The sequence below is a fragment of the Triticum urartu genome, chromosome 4 (genome assembly GCF_003073215.2).
Source record: "Triticum urartu cultivar G1812 chromosome 4, Tu2.1, whole genome shotgun sequence".
In the NCBI taxonomy this organism is placed as follows: Eukaryota; Viridiplantae; Streptophyta; class Magnoliopsida; order Poales; family Poaceae; genus Triticum; species Triticum urartu.
The window spans coordinates 4,268,210-4,289,645 of record NC_053025.1 but is presented as its reverse complement, the minus strand read 5'-3'; the positions used below and the strand labels follow the sequence as shown (position 1 = coordinate 4,289,645).

The window sequence follows — 21,436 nt, the reverse complement described above, 5'->3', positions numbered from 1 at the left end:
ACGGGCCATTCATAACATTGGCCGAAGTGTTTACGGCTTGACCTCGACTGTCGCCGAACACTACCGGGGGCTATTAACTGGCCTCCCAAACTAAATCCTCGATATTTTGCTCTAACATTCGAACTGAGGTTTCATGATCATGCTCAGCATGACAACCCAAAGAAAGGAACCGATAGCGGGACTATTTTCTTTGAAATACATTTCTTCTGTTAAACAGTAATATAACATATCTCTCTGCGTACCTTTGTTTATAAAACCGTGTGGCCAGATTGCCTTGTTTGTCGTAAATCTTTGCCCTCATAAAGGCTTTATAAAGTAGGACAAACACTCCTCGGCTACTAGCCAAGGAGGTGGAAACCGATGGTCGGTCAACAAAGTTCTGTACAATGCGGATCCGAGCATTAATGACGTAAAGTACTTGGATACATAGAGTCATTACACATAATTTGTGATTTTACTATGGATATTGATCCTTAATTCGGCCACCCGTGCCTGCATTAAGACTCGGGGGCTACTGGGCTTCGGGCTTATTATTTACAAATATTAAAGGGGCACATCGATCCCCTGATCTGGTGTTGCCACCCGACCAGTGTCTCGGGGGCTACTGCATTGCTTGTCCAATGCAGAAAATTTTATGTGCAATATAGTTTTCGAGGAGATTTTGATCCTCAGGTTGGTCGGCCGCACCCAACCTGAGTCTCGAGGACTGAGCACGCCGCTTTTAGTGTCCCGAAGTATTCTGTCGAGCTAGGACTTGATCCTCAGGCCGGTTTTGCAAATCAACCTGAGACTCAGCGGCTACTGGGATCAGCGGTCTTACGTCATCCTTCAAGTGCATCTCAGGTTTTAGACTGATACACACCTTGAGGGCTACTGGCTATATATCTCGGCAGAGAATAAATTGCACCAATAAAAATATTCACAAAAATCGGCCCACATTCGGGGTGGTGCACCACCTCGGAAGCAGCCCGGCATAAAGCTCGGGCACTAGTGGCTGGCTCCATAGAGGGCACTCCCGGCATTAAGCTCGGCTAAACTCCTTCAACTTTTTTGAACCAAGGTGATATGACACCTCAGATATAGTCCGGCGTTGGAGCTCGGATATAGTCCGGCATTGGAGCTCGGATACAGTCCGGCGTTGGAGCTTGGACATAGTCCGATGTTGGAGCTCGGATACTTTCCGGCGTTGGAGCTGGGACACTGTCCGGCGTTGGAGCTCGGATATAGTCTGGCATTGGAGCTCGGATACAGTCCGGCGTTGGAGCTCGGATACTTTCCGGTGTTGGAGCTCGGAAGCGGTCCGGCATTGGTGCTCGGCCGCAAAAGATACCTCGAATGCAGTCCGGCGTTAGAGCTCTGACGCAAGAGGACACTGCCTCCCGGGAACAACTTCAAACCCGAGGTGTGGCATAAAAATAACAAGGCATTGATAAAGGCCGGAAACTTAAAGGGGCTCCTCGGATACCCGACGTGTAAACTCGCCGAATGCATTTCGGCGATCCTCAAGATCGAAGATGAGAAGATTTGTTGAACCAGTTCTCAAAACCGACGACCGAAGATGAAGAACAGTTCGGAAGAATCGAGGAGCGTCCCTAACTTGAAGACCGGTTCAGGGGGCTACTGACGGTGTCCTGGACTAGGGGGTACTCACCACGTCGTCTCCCGATCTATTAGATTGGGCCGAGGACCCCCGTGGCCGTATACTCATGGGCCAGTTCGGACGGCTACCGCATACAAGGAAGATTCCACAAGACTTGGCGATCAAGACAAGGACTTCTCCCCACCGGCGTATTCGGCTAGGACTCTTGTTATCCTAGGCCTCCGGTGCATTATATAAACCGAGGCCAGGCTAGTCGATAGATATACAATATATACATACAATCATACCGTAGGCTAGCTTCGAGGGTTTAGCCTCCTTGATCTCGTGGTAGATCTACTCTTGTACTACCCATATCATCAATATTAATCAAGCAGGGCGTAGGTTTTACCTCCATCAAGAGGGCCCGAACCTGGGTAAAACATCTTGTTCCCTGCCTCCTGTTACCATCCGGCCTAGACGCACAGTTCGGGACCCCCTACCCGAGATCCGCCGGTTTTGACACCGACAAAAAGGCTCAATGGCGGAGTCCCATGGACTTCGCTGGCTCCATGCGCGAGCTAGTCGACAGGGAGGTCTTCCTCGATGGGAGGAAGAAGAAGGTCGAGGGAGGTGGCCCCTAGTGGCTCCTCTCCTGATTCCCTTTAACCATAAAACTCTATTTACCCTAGAAAAATCAAAAAATTCCTTGGGATTTTTCGCTGCCTTCTTCGAGGCGGAATCGAGGGAGAGCACTTTTGATCTCTCGGGAGTGATTCTGTCGGGAAAACTTCCCTCCCAGAGGGGGAATCGAAGTCATCATTAATTATCACCAACACTCCATTCATCATTGCAATCATCATCTTCATCGACATCTTCACTAGCACTATCTCATCTGCAAACCCTAGTTTATCCATGTTCTCAATCTTTATATCAAACCTCAGATTGATTGTTGGGAGTACTATCATGTGTTGATTACACCTTGTAGTTGGTGCATAGGAGATGTATTGGTGAACAATTGTTATGTTCGGATTGTTAATCACACATTTGTAGCCACTGATCATGATCCATATGATGTCTTATGAGTAGATCCATTAGTTCTAGAGGACATGACAGAAGTCTTGTTGCTAGTAATCATGTGAAGTTGAATACCGTTTAGTGTTTCCATGATATGTTGGGTTGTTCTTCCTCTAGTGGTGTCATGTGAAAGTCAACTACATGACACATCACCATCTTAGGGCCTAGGGAAGAAATTGTAGAATTAATTTGCAAATGAAGGGTTGTGGGAGTGATAGAAGTCTAACAGTTTATGAATTATTCCGTAAGGGACTGTTTTGGATCATGATGTTTAACATTATGATTAGATTTATCTTAGAACATTGACATGGCAACATGCTGATGTGGACAGTGTGCATGATGAGATAATAGGGAGAAGTGGGGAGCCACTTCTTAAGAATGTTAGATTACTTCTCTTGTTTTTGTGTATGCTTGCATGGAGGGTATAATCATAAGTCGGTATTTGTTCAACTAAGTACAATGCCTTAGCTTGGGTACACCCACACAATACTTATCAAATCAATGAATGGTAACTTAATGAATTATGGTGAAAGTAACTTGACAAAATTTTGCATGTGTCCTCAAGAGCGGTAACTACTATATGAAACACAACCGGCTTGTCCTTAGCACACATAAGTGAAGGAAATATGCCCTAGAGGCAATAATAAAGTTATTATTTATTTCCTTATATCATGATAAATGTTTATTATTCATGCTAGAATTGTATTAACCGGAAACATAATACATGTGTGAATACATAGACAAACAGAGTGTCACTAGTATGCCTCTACTTGACTAGCTCATTAATCAAAGATGGTTATGTTTCCTAACCATGGACAAAGAGTTGTCATTTGATTAACGGGATCACATCATTAGTTGAATGATCTGATTGACATGACCCATTCCATTAGCTTAGCACCCGATCGTTTAGTATGTTGCTGTTGCTTTCTTCATGACTTATACATGTTCCTATGACTACGAGATTATGCAACTCCCGTTTGCCGGAGGAACACTTTGTGTGCTACCAAACGTCACAACGTAAATGGGTGATTATAAAGGTACTCTACAGATGTCTCCAAAGGTACATGTTGGGTTGGTGTATTTCGAGATTAGGATTTGTCACTCCGATTGTCGGAGAGGTATCTCTGGGCCCTCTCGGTAATGCACATCACATAAGCCTTGCAAGCATTGCAACTAATGAGTTATAGTTGTGAGATGATGTATTACGGAACGAGTAAAGAGACTTGCCGGTAACGAGATTGAACTAGGTATTGAGATACCGACGATCGAATCTCGGGCAAGTAACATACCGATGACAAAGGGAACAACGCATGTTGTTATGCGGTCTGACCGATAAAGATCTTCGTACAATATGTAGGAGCCAATATGAGCATCCAGGTTCCCTATTGGTTATTGACCGGAGACGTGTCTCGTTCATGTCTACATTGTTCTCGAACCCGTAGGGTCCGCACGCTTAAGGTTTCGATGACAGTTATATTATGAGTTTATGAGTTTTGATGTACCGAAGTTAGTTCGGAGTCCCGGATGTGATCACGGACATGACGAGGAGTCTCGAAATGGTCGAGACATAAAGATTGATATATTGGACGGCTATATTCGGACACCGGAAGTGTTCCGGGTGATTTCGGAGAAAACCGAAGAGCCGGAGGGTTACCGGAACCCCCCCCCCCCCCCCCCCCCCCGGAGAAGTAATGGGTCATATGGGCCTTAGTGGAAAGAGAGAGGGGCAGCCAAAGGTGGGCCACGCGCCTCCTCCCCCCTGGTCCGAATTGGACTAGGAGAGGGGGGGCGGCGCCCCCCTTTCCTTCTCCCTCCCCACTTCTTTCCCCCTCCTAGTACTCCTACTAGGAGGAGGACTCCTCCTTGGCGCGCCATAGAGGCCGGCCGGCCTCCTCCCCTTGATCCTTTATATACGGGGGCAGGGGGCACCCCTTGACACACAAGTTGATCCATGTGATCATATTCTTAGCCGTGTGCGGTGCCCCTTCCACCATAGTCCTCGATAATATTGTAGCGGTGCTTAGGCGAAGCCCTGCGACGGCAGTACATCAAGATCGTCACCACGCCGTCGTGCTGACGGAACTCTTCCCCGACACTTTGCTGGATCGGAGCCTGGGGATCGTCATCGAGCTGAACGTGTGCTAGAACTCGGCGGTGCCGTAGTTTCGGTGCTTGATCGGTCGGGCCGTGGAGACGTACGACTACATCAACTAAGTTAACGCTTCCGTTGTCGATCTACAAGGGTACATAGATCACACTCTCCCCCTCTCGTTGCTATGCATCACCATGATCTTGCGTGTGCGTAGGATTTTTTTTGAAATTACTACGAAACCCAATAGTGGCATCCGAGCCTAGGTTTTATATGTTGATGTTATATGCACGAGTAGAACACAAGTGAGTTGTGGGCGATATAAGTCATACTGCTTACCAGCATGTCATACTTTGGTTCGGCGGTATTGTTGGATGAAACGGCCCGGACCGACATTACGCGTACGCTTACGCGAGACCGGTTCTTCCGACGTGCTTTGCACATAGGTGGCTTGCGGGTGACAGTTTCTCCAACTTTAGTTGAACCGAGTGTGGCTACGCCCGGTCCTTGCGAAGGTTAAAACAGCACCAACTTGACAAACTATCGTTGTGGTTTTGATGCGTAGGTAAGATTGATTCTTGCTTAAGCCCGTAGCAGCCATGTAAAACTTGCAACAACAAAGTAGAGGACGTCTAACTTGTTTTTGCAGGGCATGTTGTGATGTGATATGGTCAAGACATGATGCTAAATTTTATTGTATAAGATGATCATGTTTTGTAACCGAGTTATCGGCAACTGGCAGGAGCCATATGGTTGTCGCTTTATTGTATGCAATGCAATCGCGCTGTAATGCTTTACTTTATCACTAAGCGGTAGCGATAGTCGTGGAAGCATAAGATTGGTGAGACGACAACGATGCTACGATGGAGATCAAGGTGTCGCGCCGGTGACGATGGTGATCACGATGGTGCTTCGAAGATGGAGATCACAAGCACAAGATGATGATGGCCATATCATATCACTTATATTGATTGCATATGATGTTTATCTTTTATGCATCTTATCTTGCTTTGATTGACGGTAGCATTATAAGATGATCTCTCACTAATTATCAAGAAGTGTTCTCCTTGAGTATGCATCGTTGCGAAAGTTCTTCGTGCTGAGACACCATGTGATGATCGGGTGTGATAGGCTCTACGTTCAAATACAACGGGTGCAAAACAGTTGCACACGCGGAATACTCAGGTTATACTTGACGAGCCAAGCATATACAGATATGGCCTCGGAACACGGAGACCGAAAGGTCGAGCGTGAATCATATACTAGATATGATCAACATAGTGATGTTCACCAATGAAACTACTCCATCTCACGTGATGATCAGACATGGTTTAGTTGATTTGGATCACGTAATCACTTAGAGGATTAGAGGGATGTCTATCTAAGTGGGAGTTCTTTAAGTAAATTATTTGAACCTAAATTTATCATGAAACTTAGTACCTGATAGTATCTTGCTCGTTTATGCTTGATTGTAGATAGATGGCCCGTGCTGTTGTTCCGTTGAATTTTAATGCGTTCCTTGAGAAAGCAAAGTTGAAAGATGATGGTAGCAATTACATGGACTGGGTCCGTAACTTGAGGATTATCCTCATTGCTGCACAGAAGAATTACGTCCTGGAAGCACCGCTGGGTGCCAGGCCTGCTGCTGGAGCAACAGCAGATGTTATGAACATCTGGCAGAGCAAAGCTGATGACTACTCGATAGTTCAGTGTGCCATGCTTTATGGCTTAGAATCGGGACTTCAACGACGTTTTGAACGTCATGGAGCATATGAGATGTTCCAGGAGTTGAAGTTAATATTTAAAGCAAATGTACGGATTGAGAGATATGAAGTCTCCAATAAGTCTATAGCTGCAAGATGGAGGAGAACAGTTCTGTCAGTGAGCATATACTCAAAATGTCTGGGTATAATAATCACTTGATTCAATTGGGAGTTAATCTTCCAGATGATTGCGTCATTGACAGAATTCTCCAATCACTGCCACCAAGCTACAAGAGCTTCGTGATGAACTATAATATGCAAGGGATGAATAAGACTATTCCCGAGCTCTTCGCAATGCTGAAAGCTGCGGAGGTAGAAATCAAGAAGGAGCATCAAGTGTTGATGGTCAACAAGACCACTGGTTTCAAGAAAAAGGGCAAAGGGAAGAAGAAGGGGAACTTCAAAAAGAACAGCAAGCAAGTTGCTACTCAAGAGAAGAAACCCAAACCTGGACCTAAGCCTGAAACTGAGTGCTTCTACTACAAGCAGACTGGTCACTCGAAGCGGAACTACCCCAAGTATTTGGTGGATAAGAAGGATGGCAAGGTGAACAAAGGTATATGTGATATACATGTTATTGATGTGTACCTTACTAATGCTCGCAGTAGCACCTGGGTATTTGATACTGGTTCTGTTGCTAATATTTGCAACTTGAAACAGGGACTACGGATTAAGCGAAGATTGGCTAAGGACGAGGTGACGATGCGTGTGGGAAACGGTTCCAAAGTCGATGTGATCGCAGTCGGCACGCTACCTCTACATCTACCTTCGGGATTAATATTAGACCTAAATAATTGTTATTTGGTGCCAGCGTTAAGCATGAACATTATATCTGGATCTTGTTTGATGCGAGACGGTTATTCATTTAAATCTTAGAATAATGGTTGTTCTATTTATATGAGTAATATCTTTTATGGTCATGCACCCTTAAGGAGTGGTCTATTGAATCTCGATAGTAGTGACACACATATTCATAGTGTTGAAGCCAAAAGATGCAGAGTTGATAATGATAGTGCAACTTATTTGTGGCACTACCGTTGAGGTCATATCGGTGTAAAGCGCATGAAGAAACTCCATACTGATGGACTTTTGGAACCACTTGATTATGAATCACTTGGTACTTGCGAACCGTGCCTCATGGGCAAGATGACTAAAACACCGTTCTCCGGTACTATGGAGGGAGCAACAGATTTGTTGGAAATCATACATACAGATGTATGTGGTCCGATGAATATTGAGGCTCGTGGCGGATATCGTTATTTTCTCACCTTCACAGATGACTTAAGCAGATATGGGTATATCTACTTAATGAAACATAAGTCTGAAATGTTTGAAAAGTTCAAAGAATTTCAGAGTGGAGTTGAAAATCATCGTAACAAGAAAATAAAGTTTCTACGATCTGATCGTGGAGGAGAATATTTGAGTTACGAGTTTGGTGTACATTTGAAACAATACGGAATAGTTTCACAACTCACGCCACCCGGAACACCACAGCGTAATGGTGTGTCCGAATGTCATAATCGTACTTTACTAGATATGGTGTGATCTATGATGTCTCTTACTGATTTACCGCTATCGTTTTGGGGTTATGCTTTGGAGACGGCTGCATTCACGTTAAATAGGGCACCATCAAAATCCGTTGAGACGACACCTTATGAACTATGGTTTGGCAAGAAACCAAAGTTGTCGTTTCTGAAAGTTTGGGGCTGCGATGCTTATGTGAAAAAGCTTCAATCTGATAAGCTCGAACCCAAATCGGAGAAATGTGTCTTCATAGGGTATCCAAAGGAGACTATTGGATACACCTTCTATCACAGATCCGAAGGCAAGACTTTTTTTGCTAAGTTCAGAAACTTTCTGGAGAAGGAGTTTCTCTCGAAAGAAGTGAGTGGGAGGAAAGTAGAACTTGACGAGGTAACTGTACCTGCTCCCTTATTGAAAAGTAGTGCATCACAGAAAACTGTTTCTTTGACACCTACACCAGTTAGTGAGGAAGCTAATGATGATGATCATGAAACTTCAGAACAAGATACTACTGAACCTCGTAGATCAACCAGAGTGAGATCCGCGCCAGAGTGGTACGGTAATCCTGTTCTGGATGTCATGCTACTAGATCATGATGAACCTACGAACTATGAAGAAGCGATGGTGAGCCCAGATTCCACAAAATGGCTTGAAGCCATGAAATCTGAGATGGGATCCATGTATGAGAACAAAGTATGGACTTTGGTTGACTTGCCCGATGATCGGCAAGCAATTGAGAATAAATGGATCTTCAAGAAGAAGACTGACGCTGACGGTAATATTACTGTCTACAAAGCTCGACTTGTCGCAAAAGGTTTTCGGCAAGTTCAAGGGATTGACTACGATGAGACCTTCTCACCCGTAGCGATGCTTAAGTCTATCCGAATCATGAGCAATTGCCGCATTTTATGATTATGAAATTTGGCAGATGGATGTCAAAACTGCATTCCTGAATGGATTTCTGAAAGAAGAGTTGTATATGATGCAACCAGAAGGTTTTGTCGATCCAAAGGGAGCTAACAAAGTGTGCAAGCTCCAGCGATCCATTTATGGACTGGTGCAAGCCTCTCGGAGTTGGAATAAACGCTTTGATAGTGTGATCAAAGCATTTGGTTTTATACAGACTTTTGGAGAAGCCTGTATTTACAAGAAAGTGAGTGGGAGCTCTGTAGCATTTTTGATATTATATGTGGATGACATATTACTAATTGGAAATGATATAGAATTTCTGGATAGCATAAAGGGATACTTGAATAAGAGTTTTTCGATGAAAGACCTCGGTGAAGCTGCTTACATATTAGGCATTAAGATCTATAGAGATAGATCAAGACGCTTAATTGGACTTTCACAAAGCACATACCTTGACAAAGTTTTGAAGAAGTTCAAAATGGATCAAGCAAAGAAAGGGTTCTTGCCTGTGTTACAAGGTGTGAAGTTGAGTAAGACTCAATGCCCGACCACTGCAGAAGATAGAGAGAAAATGAAAGATGTTCCCTATACTTCAGCCATAGGCTCTATCATGTATGCAATGCTGTGTACCAGACCTGATGTGTGCCTTGCTATAAGTTTAGCAGGGAGGTACCAAAGTGATCCAGGAGTGGATCACTGGACAGCGGTCAAGAACATCCTGAAATACCTGAAAAGGACTAAGGATATGTTTCTCATATATGGAGGTGACAAAGAGCTCATCGTAAAAGGTTACGTTGATGCAAGCTTTGACACTGATCCGGACGATTCTAAATCACAAACCGGATACGTGTTTACATTAAACGGTGGAGCTGGCAGTTGGTGCAGTTCTAAACAAAGCGTTGTGGCGGGATCTACATGTGAAGCGGAGTACATAGCTGCTTCGGAAGCAGCAAATGAAGGAGTCTGGATGAAGGAGTTCATATCCGATCTAGGTGTCATACCTAGTGCATCGGGTCCAATGAAAATCTTTTGTGACAATACTGGTGCAATTGCCTTGGCAAAGGAATCCAGATTTCACAAGAGAACCAAGCACATCAAGAGACGCTTCAATTCCATCCGGGATCTAGTCCAGGTGGGAGACATAGAGATTTGCAAGATACATATGAATCTGAATGTTGCAGACCCGTTGACTAAGCCTCTTCCACGAGCAAAACATGATCAGCACCAAGGCTCCATGGGTGTTAGAATCATTACTGTGTAATCTAGATTATTGGCTCTAGTGCAAGTGGGAGACTCTGAAGGAAATATGCCCTAGAGGCAATAATAAAGTTATTATTTATTTCCTTATATCATGATAAATGTTTATTATTCATGCTAGAATTGTATTAACCGGAAACATAATACATGTGTGAATACATAGACAAACAGAGTGTCACTAGTATGCCTCTACTTGACTAGCTCGTTAATCAAAGATGGTTATGTTTCCTAACCATGGACAAAGAGTTGTTATTTGATTAACGGGATCACATCATTAGTGAATGATCGATTGACACATGACCCATTCCATTAGCTTAGCACCCGATCGTTTAGTATGTTGCTATTGCTTTCTTCATGACTTATACATGTTCCTATGACTATGAGATTATGCAACTCCTGTTTGCCGGAGGAACACTTTGTGTGCTACCAAACGTCACAACGTAAATGGGTGATTATAAAGGTACTCTATAGGTGTCTCCAAAGGTACAGGTTGGGTTGGCGTATTTCGAGATTAGGATTTGTCACTCCGATTGTCGGAGAGGTATCTCTGGGCCCTCTCGGTAATGCACATCACATAAGCCTTGCAAGCATTGCAACTAATGAGTTAGTTGCGAGATGATGTATTACGGAACGAGTAAAGAGACTTGCCGGTAACGAGATTGAACTAGGTATTGAGATACCGACGATCGAATCTCGGGCAAGTAACATACCGATGACAAAGGGAACAACGTATGTTGTTATGCGGTCTGACCGATAAAGATCTTCGTAGAATATGTATGAGCCAATATGAGCATCTAGGTTCCGCTATTGGTTATTGACCGGAGACGTGTCTTGGTCATGTCTACATTGTTCTCGAACCCGTAGGGTTCGCACGCTTAAGGTTTCGATGACAGTTATATTATGAGTTTATGAGTTTTGATGTACCGAAGTTAGTTCGGAGTCCCGGATGTGATCACGGACATGACGAGGAGTCTCGAAATGGTCGAGACATAAAGATTGATATATTGGACGGCTATATTCAGACACCAGAAGTGTTCCGGGTGATTTCGGAGAAAACCGGAGAGCCGGAGGGTTACCGGACCCCCCGGGAGAAGTAATGGGCCATATGGGCCTTAGTGGAAAGAGAGAGGGGCAGCCGAAGGTGGGCCGCGCGCCTCCTCCCCCCTGGTCCGAATTGGACTAGGAGAGGTGGGGCGGCGCCCCCCTTTCCTTCTCCCTCCTCACTTCTTTCCCCCTCCTAGTAGGAGTCCTACTCCTACTAGGAGGACTCCTCCTTGGCACGCCATAGAGGCCGGCCGGCCTCCTCCCCTTGATCCTTTATATACGGGGGCAGGGGGCACCCCTTGACACACAAGTTGATCCACGTGATCATATTCTTAGCCGTGTGCGGTGCCCCTTCCACCATAGTCCTCGATAATATTGTAGCGGTGCTTAGGCGAAGCCCTGCGACGGCAGTACATCAAGATCGTCACCACGCCGTCGTGCTGACGGAACTCTTCCCCGACACTTTGCTGGATCGGAGTCCGGGGATCGTCATCGAGCTGAACGTGTGCTAGAACTCGGAGGTGCCGTAGTTTCGGTGCTTGATCGGTCGGGCCGTGGAGACGTACGACTACATCAACTAAGTTAACGCTTCCGTTGTCGATCTACAAGGGTACGTAGATCACACTCTCCCCCTCTCGTTGCTATGCATCACCATGATCTTGCGTGTGCGTAGGAATTTTTTTGAAATTACTACGAAACCCAACAATAAGGATTATACCACTTGCTGTAGTCTATTACTATTGTTACTATTTATGTTGTTACAATGCTATCAAACAACCTCAATTATCTCTACAACATTTACAATGAAATCTTGCTAAAACTTACCTGTCAATTCCTTGCGCTTCTCTTTGGATTCAACACTCTTACTTATCTAAAAGGCTACGATTAATCTCATATACATGTGGATCGTCACTAACACCTTATAAAAATGGACAAATCATGCATGCTCGCTAACCATTTAAAACTGTGTAGGGCATAAGTTGAAGATTTGGAGAAAACACACAGGAATGCCAACTAGCGAGAGAGAAGTACATTTGAAGGAAAATCACCCCTTTTCACCTCACACATTCTAGGATTTTATATTACTTATTAAGAAAGTATACATTCATATTTAAAAATATTTTATGAGTATATTCATTAGAACCATATATTATAGACTTAAATAGACATAAACATATATTAAAACACATTATGGTACACGTAAGTGGTGCAAAAAATCCCAAATGAATGTGAAATTAATAACTTTGATGTTTGCTTACATTTAAATAATTTAGTTCAGTACAATGTTTTTATACAAGATTTTGTCATAATGAAATTAAAAAAATAATTTTCTACTCTGTGTTATTGAATAAAATAGCAAAAACAGAAAAGTTATTTTATAATAATTTTATAGATAAAATAATTTTATCATTTTTAGCAAGGGTTGCAAATTAGGAAAAATGTTCAGGATAAATTGTACATGCATAAATTTGATTGAAAAAAAATACATTATGAGATTGCACATCTTTGCGGATGGTGTATTGCAACTTATGCTTGATGCTGCGGATCAATGCGTCAAGCAAGCTACAAAGGATAGAAGGATATATCTCTGGACAAGATGTAATCATCTATTCATTATTTTCTGATTGTTTGCAAATCCATGTATCCCTCCCTCTATTTAAAGTAACATAAGCTCTTGATAGCAAAAAGAAATGATTAAAAAACATTATAACTTATTTATTGCATCAAATATTTTACACAATTTAATCTGTAAAATCTCTATTGCCTCCCTCGGTTTCATTGGGCAAGTTGTCACTCACACCGACAAAATACAATCTTAAAGGGATGGTCAATATCGAGGGTGTGCATGACCCCAATTCTTGTGCGCGAGTGTGGGTGGGGCACCTCCGCTCAAGTTCTTGATCGAGGCAGGGGTGCTGCTACTTAAGTTGATTTTTCCCGGTGATGTTGGCGAAGCGATAAAGTGTTGCAGATGGTGCGAAAATGAAGGGTCAATAAAGGTGAAATCTTTTGGAAATTCTTTATGTTTGGTATTGTAAATATAAATAGTTTTCTTCATAGACTTGATCAAAGTTTGCAAAGTTTGTCTTGTTAAACAAAATATGCACTACATTATGGAACGAAGGAAGTATTGCTCACTATGTATTACATGTGTGAGGCCGTTTAGATGGTAAGCTATAGTGTGTCATAGGTTGCAATTCCATTTATTTATATATATATATATTTCATTTTTTGGCCATAAAAGAGGCCAATTTAAAGTTTTTTTTATGGGAAGAGGCCATTTTTTTTTGGAGAAATGGGAAGAGGCCATTTGAAAGTAGACTGTGCTCGAAAGAAGAAACGGTGATGGGCCGGACGAACACTTGACCCATCATCAGTGCCCACAAATGCTTCTCGGTGGGTTGGCCCAACCAGATCTCGCCGTCGTCCATCCATGGCCGTCGCCATGGACCCGACCGCCGCTTCTGGGGCGCGCAGGACGTTGGTCTCCTCCTCCACCCACGCCGTCGCCGCCATCATCCTCATCGCCTTCCTCCTCCTAACCCTACGCTCCCTCTCCTCGCCGCTCGACTGCGCCTCTTCCACGTCCTGATGCGCAGCGCCATCAACCATTTCCCCATCCCCGGTAACCTCCTGCGCTGCGCCATTGCAACATACACCACACCAGCACCGTGAAGACCATGAGGCAGGCAGGTGTATCCATGTATGCATCTTTCTGATGCAGAGGCCGAGGATTTCCCCCTTTATTATCTGAATGGATCTTGGTGGAGGTGCTCAAGCCAAAGCACAGCAACCTGCATTATCTGAATGCGTTTCGACTGGTTCTTGGACACAAACAAACAGGGAGGCTCAATGCCGGAGTCGCCGTGACTGCGATGGATCTGGTCGACAGGGAGGTCTTCCTCTTCCTCTTCCTCTTCCTCTTCCTCTTCCTCAAGGGGAGGAGGAAGAAGAAGGTCGAGCTGCTCCGGTGATTCATTCTCGAGCATAAGGTGTTGTATACAATACATCGTGTCTGAAACTCTGAATCTTGTTGCTAGTTTCACATAGTAATACTCTAGATGATTCAGTCAGTATCAAATTTTGGTGACCAGCAATGTATGTATAGCTCAGCACCTCAGTGTTCCCAAGTGCACTACTCGTTCCGCTCATTCCATTACTACTCCCTCTGTAAACTAATATAAGAGCATTTAGATCACTACTTTAGTATTCTAAACGCTCTTGTATTAGTTTACGGAGGGAGTACTAGTTTATTAGCACTTGCTCATTTCCCGTAGCCGGCGTAGGGAATGATGGTATTAACTCACATCATTTTGCCTGTTTACTTCATTCCACGACTTTGTGATCCTCCATTGCAGCGAGCGGTCCAAGATTCATATCTCTATTTATCATCTGCTTAGGTTAGGTCCTCCTCTCGGCATTGATTCCGATTTATTTCATTTCGACACGCACACAAGTAGGACCATGTCTTCGATTTTATCAACAGACGGTTCAGTCGGCATCACTTTCAACGAAATCCTGGCAGCCGTCAATGTACTATTGTTTGGAGCTGCTAAAAGTACATTTTCAATTCAATCAATTAATTTTCTTAGCACTACTGACAGCTGCCATTCCTGTAAGGAAATGTTGTACTGATTTCAAATTGTCATATCCTTCCTGGCTATTTACTTCCTTCATGACTTTGCGTCTCTCCACCACATCTCAACATATGACTGGTACGTACACAATTTTTAGCTGTATCATCTACATAGGTGTTCTATGCCCAGCTCTATTCTTTAGGTGACGCACATAAGTACAATCATGACCTCTGAGTCCTGTTTTCTACTACCATATGAATATGAATGCATGCTATGGATTATGGATCTCCCTAGGAGTATTTGCTTAACTGAATTCTGAATTGCATCTACTTACTTACATGCCTCAATGAAACATTTATGTTTATAGCTCAGCTGCAACTTTCGACGGAGATCTTCCAGCATGGGGAGGGTCTAGTTGATGAGGTGTTATGGCAGACATGCATCAGGTTGATTAGACGTGACGTGCTGCTTTGTTGACATTCCGTTCAGCCAAAAAGACAGAGTCCTCAAAAGGGTTATACTTCTCACTGAGCTGCGCTTTGCACTACTGACAGCTGCCCATTTCATGTACGTACCATTTCAAATCCTCTTGGCTATTTACTTGTTTCATGACTTTGCGTCTCTCCAGCACATTTCAACATATCAACGGTACACAATTTATAGCTTTATCATCCACGTAGGCGTTCTCTGTAGCTACTCTTTAAATGGCGCACACGAGTACGATTGTGATTTCTGAGTTGTGTGGCAGATAGGCATTTGGTTGATTAGACGTGCTGATTAGTTGACATTCCATTCAGCCAAAGGACAAAGTGGGATAATAACTAACAATAATTATAATTATGCCCCTTTTCTAGGAGGAATCCTGAAAAGTGGTATACTACCAAACTCAGCAACTAGTTACTTCTCACTGGATTGCTCTTTGCATAACATGATGATGCATGTAAAGATTGGTCACCTTATTAGTCGCTCATGTCTGCTCTGCTAGAGTGGTTAGGACCAGGGGGATAATATAAGATGCTAGGAAGTAGCCATTATTGGAAATTGGTTCTACTTTTCTTTTCTTTTCTTTTTTTGACGGGAATAGCAGGAGCTCTGCCTTTGCATTATAGAAGAGAAGACATACAGAAACGGATGGACCAACGAGAGGAGCTGCTCATTTATTCCAGATAATGTTGAGGTTAATTTGTGTTGTGCTAAATCAAGGATGTATCTCAGCTCTATGCATCCGAATTTCTTTATACATCCAAATTTGTCACTTGATTGGAAAATTTATGTGTAACTGCACTAGTGGTGAGTATGAAAGGAATTATCTTACGTGTATATTGTATCAGCTAGCTCCAGGTGAGGGGAATCAAATCAAAGAGGGCGAGACCCAAGAGGCGCTCCACTCACCAGGCAGGTCTGCAGTGGAAGCAAGCATGGGGGTATGTGGAAAAGGCTGAAGATGCAAAGGCAAAGCAGTGCTCAGGAAAGAGGAAAGGTGGCTGCATTGCATGGAGTAAAAGTGAAACCTGCCAACGAACCAAATCTCACTCACTCACTCACCCCCCACGTACACCAATACCCAGCAGAGCAAGTCCAAGTGTACTGTGGCCATCCTACATGTGCCCCATGTGCGCAGCAACTACACCAAACAACTACTCGTCCCCGTATCTCTTTCATTCTTTCTTACTCAACACTCCTCTCCTCCTCCTCCTCCTCCTCCTACTTACAAAAGGGCTCGGCCCCTTGTCAACCCAGAGCTAGCTAGGGAAGACCAAGCACAACAATCTCACTGAATCCAGGAACAGCAGCAGCAGCAGGTCTGATCCGCGTTCTTCGGCCCCCATTCTGTTTCTTGCCTGCCTTGTCTTGATCTCTTCTGACTCTGCTATTTCTGATCATGACTGATCAGACTCTACACACCCATACATGTCGTTGGAGGATCCACGGAGCGCCATGGAGGGGAGGGCGAGGCGGCGCGCCAGCCCGTCCGGGATGCGCACCAAGGCAGTCAGGGTGGAGCCGGAGCCACAACCGGCCAGGAGGCACGAGCTGGGGACAAGAGTGGCGGTGGTGTACTACCTGTGCCGGAATCATCAACTCGAGCACCCGCACTTCATGGAGGTCCAACTCGCCTCCCCACAAGGCCTCTACCTCCGAGGTTAGTTAGTAAGCTGCTACTGCAGCCTGATTTTCATTGCTGCTAGTGGTTTGTTGTAGGATGATGCCTTACCTTGAATGATTGCAATTTGTTTGTTCAGATGTGATTGGCCGGCTGGACGCCCTGAGAGGGAAGGGCATGGCTGCCAAGTATTCCTGGTCCTGCAAGAGGTTCCTACCTACCTACATATACATACCCATCGATCTTGAGACCCGTCTGTTGTCCGACAAACATTGTGTTTATTCATAAGGCAACGATGCAATGCAGGAGCTACAAGACCGGGTTCGTGTGGCACGACCTGTCTGCGGATGATCTGCTGCTGCCCACGCAAGGAACAGAGTACGTTCTCAAGGGCTCCGAGCTCCCATTCGACCACTCAAAGCCTCTGCCAGTGCCAGGTATTAATTCCATATGAGTCATGAGCAACTGTAATTTGTGCCTTTCCAAACTGCCACTTCATCATACCCTACTGTTTCAGATCATCAGCAGAATAATGCAGCATGTGCAGACAATGCAAAGGTTCAGCCCTGCAAGCCGGCTCGACAACAAGACTCGCCTCCTTCTCCTGGATCATCAAACCAAGGCTGGACTTCCAAGTCTCCATCTCCTACTCCTACAACTTACCCTGCTGTTCCAGTCATCAAAGAGGAAGTGCCGCCGCCGCCACCAACAACAACTCGTGCTGCTGTCGTTCCAACCATGAAAGAGGTCGCGGTGCCACCGCCGCTTCCCCGGCCAGACTCGCCGTCAACACCATCTGCCTCCACCATTGGGGACGACGAGCAATGCAGAATACCACCACATTCAGGCTCGTCGAGCAACTCGTCCCCCAAGGCAAGCATGGCTTCCTCAGACACAAGCTCACCCAGCCCCCCCAAACCAGCAGCGGCAGGGAGCGACGCGGCCACACAAACAGATGATAAAGCGAGGTGGGACGACGTGAAGCTGCAACACAGACAGGACACAGCAAGAGCATCATCATCGCCGGAAGGGCCGGAGATTGTCGTAGATGAGGAAGAATCCCGTTGCACCCGTGCGCCGGCAGGGGAGAACCAGCCTCGCAGCAGGAGGAGCGGGACCCTGCAGTCCCTCATCCGGGCGGAGGCGGCCGGCAGGAGGAGGTGCCTTCCTCTGCCGGTGGAGGACGACAGGGCTGCCGCTGCTGCTGCTGCCACGGGCGGCTCCGTCAGTGGCAGGCTGAAGCCGGCCAACCTGCTGATGCGCCTCATGGCCTGCGGGCCGAGTCACCCCGGCGGCTTCGGCTTGATGCAGACGTCGTCCTACAAGCCGTGTTTCCCGCAGCTCGAGTACCCGTTGTCTCCGGAGCTGTGTCCTCTCGGCGCGCTCAAGCCTGCAGAAAATTGCAGTGGCCGCCTGCTCGACGGTGCACTTAAACGCTCTTCTTCTTCGTCGCGCAGTCACCAGGAAGGGTACGCACGTAAAGCCGATCGATCGCCTTGGTTTACATCATTATCTGTCTGTACATGTTCGTGCCTGCATACTTTTTCTCCGTATATATCAATCCTGAAGCACGTAGCACGATTGCAGAGTTATTTGCGAAGAAGAAGAAGAAGCGTGGCCGAAAGGGTTTAACAGCAACCTGTCGAGAAGCGCGAGCAAGAGGACGAGCGAGCCGTCGTCGGGAAGGACGGCCTCTTGTTCAAAGGTGGTGTCGTTCCGGGACGAATAGGCGACGAAGATGGAAGAAATTAAGGTATAATGAATTGCTTCAAGAAACTCAGCAGTACGTCTGTTTCGGATTGGAACTGGGCACAGCTCTTCTTCTTCTTCCTCTTCTTTTCTTTTCTTGTTTGGCTGTGAATTTAGTGTGGATCGGAGGTAATAAACAGCACAAGATGTTGTCGACTCCCTCCGTTCCTGATTCTTGTCGTTGTTTGAATTAAAACCACCACGACAAGAATTATGGAACGGAGGGAGTACCTAGCTATATATGTTGGCAGTTGGTTGTTACAGAATGTGGCAGGTAGTACTACTAGGTATATATGTTGGTAGTAACTTGATGTGAAAATAATAATGAAAATGTTGTTGTTGTTGTTGTTGTCGTCGTACTAGTAGTAATGAAGTTTTCTTTGAGAGCAAGGAAGGAATGAAATTTGGTCGTCTAGTTAGTTACTACTCCTACCTATCTCCTTGGCTAATACTGTAATACACTTGGTTGCTTGTGGAGTACAAATGCAAGCTGACCGAGATTCAGATCTGATGGCAGCTGCCACTCACTCAACTCACTGTATTAGAGCAGAGCAGAGCAGTCCTCTTGTCTACTCCACCGCTACCACCAGATCGGTGTGGCAGCGGTAGGTACATAGCATACGTGCACATGTACCACCCAGTAGCTAGGTAGGTACGTATACGTTGATGGGATAAACTAAAGACGCTACAGAAATAAAATTATGAAAAGAAAACTGCATGACGAATCTAGTGATATTGCAACTCATGGATGCATCGGATTCGGATGGGGCCAAAAACGAGCGGTAAATCACTAGGCCCTGTTTTGTTTGGGCTTTTGCTTCGGCTTTTGCAGCTCCCAGATGCTGATGTAGCCCGTGACAAAGCATAACCAACACACACGGGCAATTTTGGTTGTAACATAAGAAATGCCACTCTCTCGACTAGTGGTAAACTTAAGAAATGCCACCACCCCATAAACAAAACAAAACAAAACAAAACAAAAGGCAGCACAAATCAGAGCCAGACGCGATCGATCGTGTGGATCTTCCTTCCTTCATATCTACTGATGGAGTTGGTGGCACTGCATTGGACTGGACTGCACCATATCCATGTTTGATTTTTCAGCCTAAAATGGAATGGAGAAGCATGAGAGCTCCTGATCTCCTTTACCACCGCTTGACTTGTGTGTGTGGCACGTGTTTGATTATTGGCACAACACAAAGGCTGCCGGCGGCTCACCCAAGCAGCCGGGAGACCATTGCCAGTGAGCCCTCAGTTCTGGAGCTCATCTCCTATCTTCTTCATCAATAGCTTCATGAACGGAGTGCTCGGTTTTGGGCAGATTGTTTGTCTTGGTTCCATGATAAGATAAGGATCACAATAGCCATCAAACGTTCGCTAGAAGATATGGCATTTGCGAATATTTTTTTATGGCATATTACTTTGTGGGAGAATGACAGATTCTTCAAAAACACATGGTAATTTCAGGCAAAACAAGAATTTGTTGTGAAAGTTTTTTTTTAGAATGAAGGCTCGCGAAGAGCCCAGCTTTGAATTAACAAAGCCATCAACCGGCCAGGAGTTACAACAGACAACCCAACTTACAACGGTCAGAACGATACAACGGGGAACACTGGAAAGTCTACTCACTACAACCTCTGCAAGCCGCAAATGAATTGCAGCTAGCACAGGCCGAGCACTCCACACTAGGATCATATGTAGCAGAAAACGAAGCAGCACAGCAGGACATAGCCGACCTTCAAGGATGGACTGTGCTCCAGGAACACCTAGAGAAGAAGGGAACCAACATCTTCCCTCTCAATCACCGAAAAGGGACCCTTCCCCCTCGCCATGGCACGTAGGCACCGCACCATCGGGATTTCGAGAAGCTCACCCTAGAGCTGGAAGAATGTTGCCCTCGCATCACAAGGTGAACGTAGGATGACCACATCGATTTGGGATATGCCGCGCCGGCTGCTCCGCCACAGTCCATGCCCAACTAGTTGGAGACAAGCTTCAAGGAATCGGACGACGCAGAGGAGGTAGCTCAATCCCTCACCTGCATAACCTCCCGACCGAGCCCCGCACCCTTGACGACGCCTCCAGCAAGGTCACAATGCGCAAGGCGCCGCCGCCGCCAAATCCGCCGAGGATAAAGGTTTTCACCCAAGCAGGGGGATCGGGGTGGAGAGCAGGGGACCTCGGCTGCGCCCCCATGGAGGAAAGCAGCGCCCTTGGGCGTTGCCGCCGCCGGGCCGGCCGGACCGGCCAAGCTTTCCCCCGGTTCCCTAGCTGGCCACCAACACGCACCAACGCCGGAGCCAGAAACGCTAGCCCACACCGGAGGCGAGAGAGAGGCAGCAGGGAATAGGGATTTCACACCTCCAGATCTGACGAAGAAAGCTTCACGCCGTGGCCGGATTCCACCAGCCACCTGCCGCCCGCGCGGCCGGGCATGCTGGCCAGCACCCCCTGCGAACGCCGCCCACCGCCCGACGACGTCGCCTCTCCGGCAAGGGCCGCCGCCCCAGGAACCACGGGCCTCCAAGAGGGGGAGGAGCGCCGAGATCCCCGCCGCCACCTTCACCGGCGTCCGCGCGGCCTTCCCGGCGGCCGTCTCTGGTAGCGGCGAGGAGGAGGAAGGGGGTGGAGGGGGCTGGCGGCGGCGGCGGAACCCTAGTCGCCCCCGAGTCGCCCAAGGGGACGACGCGAGGGCCGGGAGGATCAATCGGTACTTTCTTCAAAAATTTGTTGTGAAAGTTGCCATGTTCACTGGGAAAAATTGCT

The 21,436-nt window shown here is 46.0% G+C and overlaps 1 protein-coding gene across 1 annotated transcript; it reads left to right on the top strand.

Annotated features, from left to right (window-relative positions):
- The first annotated feature begins 14,191 nt into the window (after window positions 1–14,191).
- LOC125550142 (protein SOSEKI 3-like) lies at window positions 14,192–19,016 on the top strand. The gene is made up of 7 exons (XM_048713058.1): window positions 14,192–15,384; window positions 16,149–16,619; window positions 16,712–16,960; window positions 17,061–17,130; window positions 17,228–17,358; window positions 17,439–18,390; window positions 18,509–19,016. The coding sequence occupies exons 3-7, from the start codon at window positions 16,729–16,731 to the stop codon at window positions 18,648–18,650; spliced, it is 1,527 nt and encodes a 508-aa protein (XP_048569015.1). The 5' UTR covers window positions 14,192–15,384; window positions 16,149–16,619; window positions 16,712–16,728; the 3' UTR covers window positions 18,651–19,016.
- The last annotated feature ends 2,420 nt before the right edge of the window (window positions 19,017–21,436 follow it).

What these genes read in the sequence shown, in the direction of transcription:
- LOC125550142 (XM_048713058.1), top strand. Translation starts at nt 16,729, where the DNA reads ATGTCGTTGGAGGATCCACGGAGCGCCATGGAGGGGAGGGCGAGGCGG. An exon ending in AAAGCCTCTGCCAGTGCCAG is followed by an intron (nt 17,359 to 17,438) that starts GTATTAATTCCA and finishes CTACTGTTTCAG; the next exon opens with ATCATCAGCAGAATAATGCA. An exon ending in TCGCGCAGTCACCAGGAAGG is followed by an intron (nt 18,391 to 18,508) that starts GTACGCACGTAA and finishes GCACGATTGCAG; the next exon opens with AGTTATTTGCGAAGAAGAAG.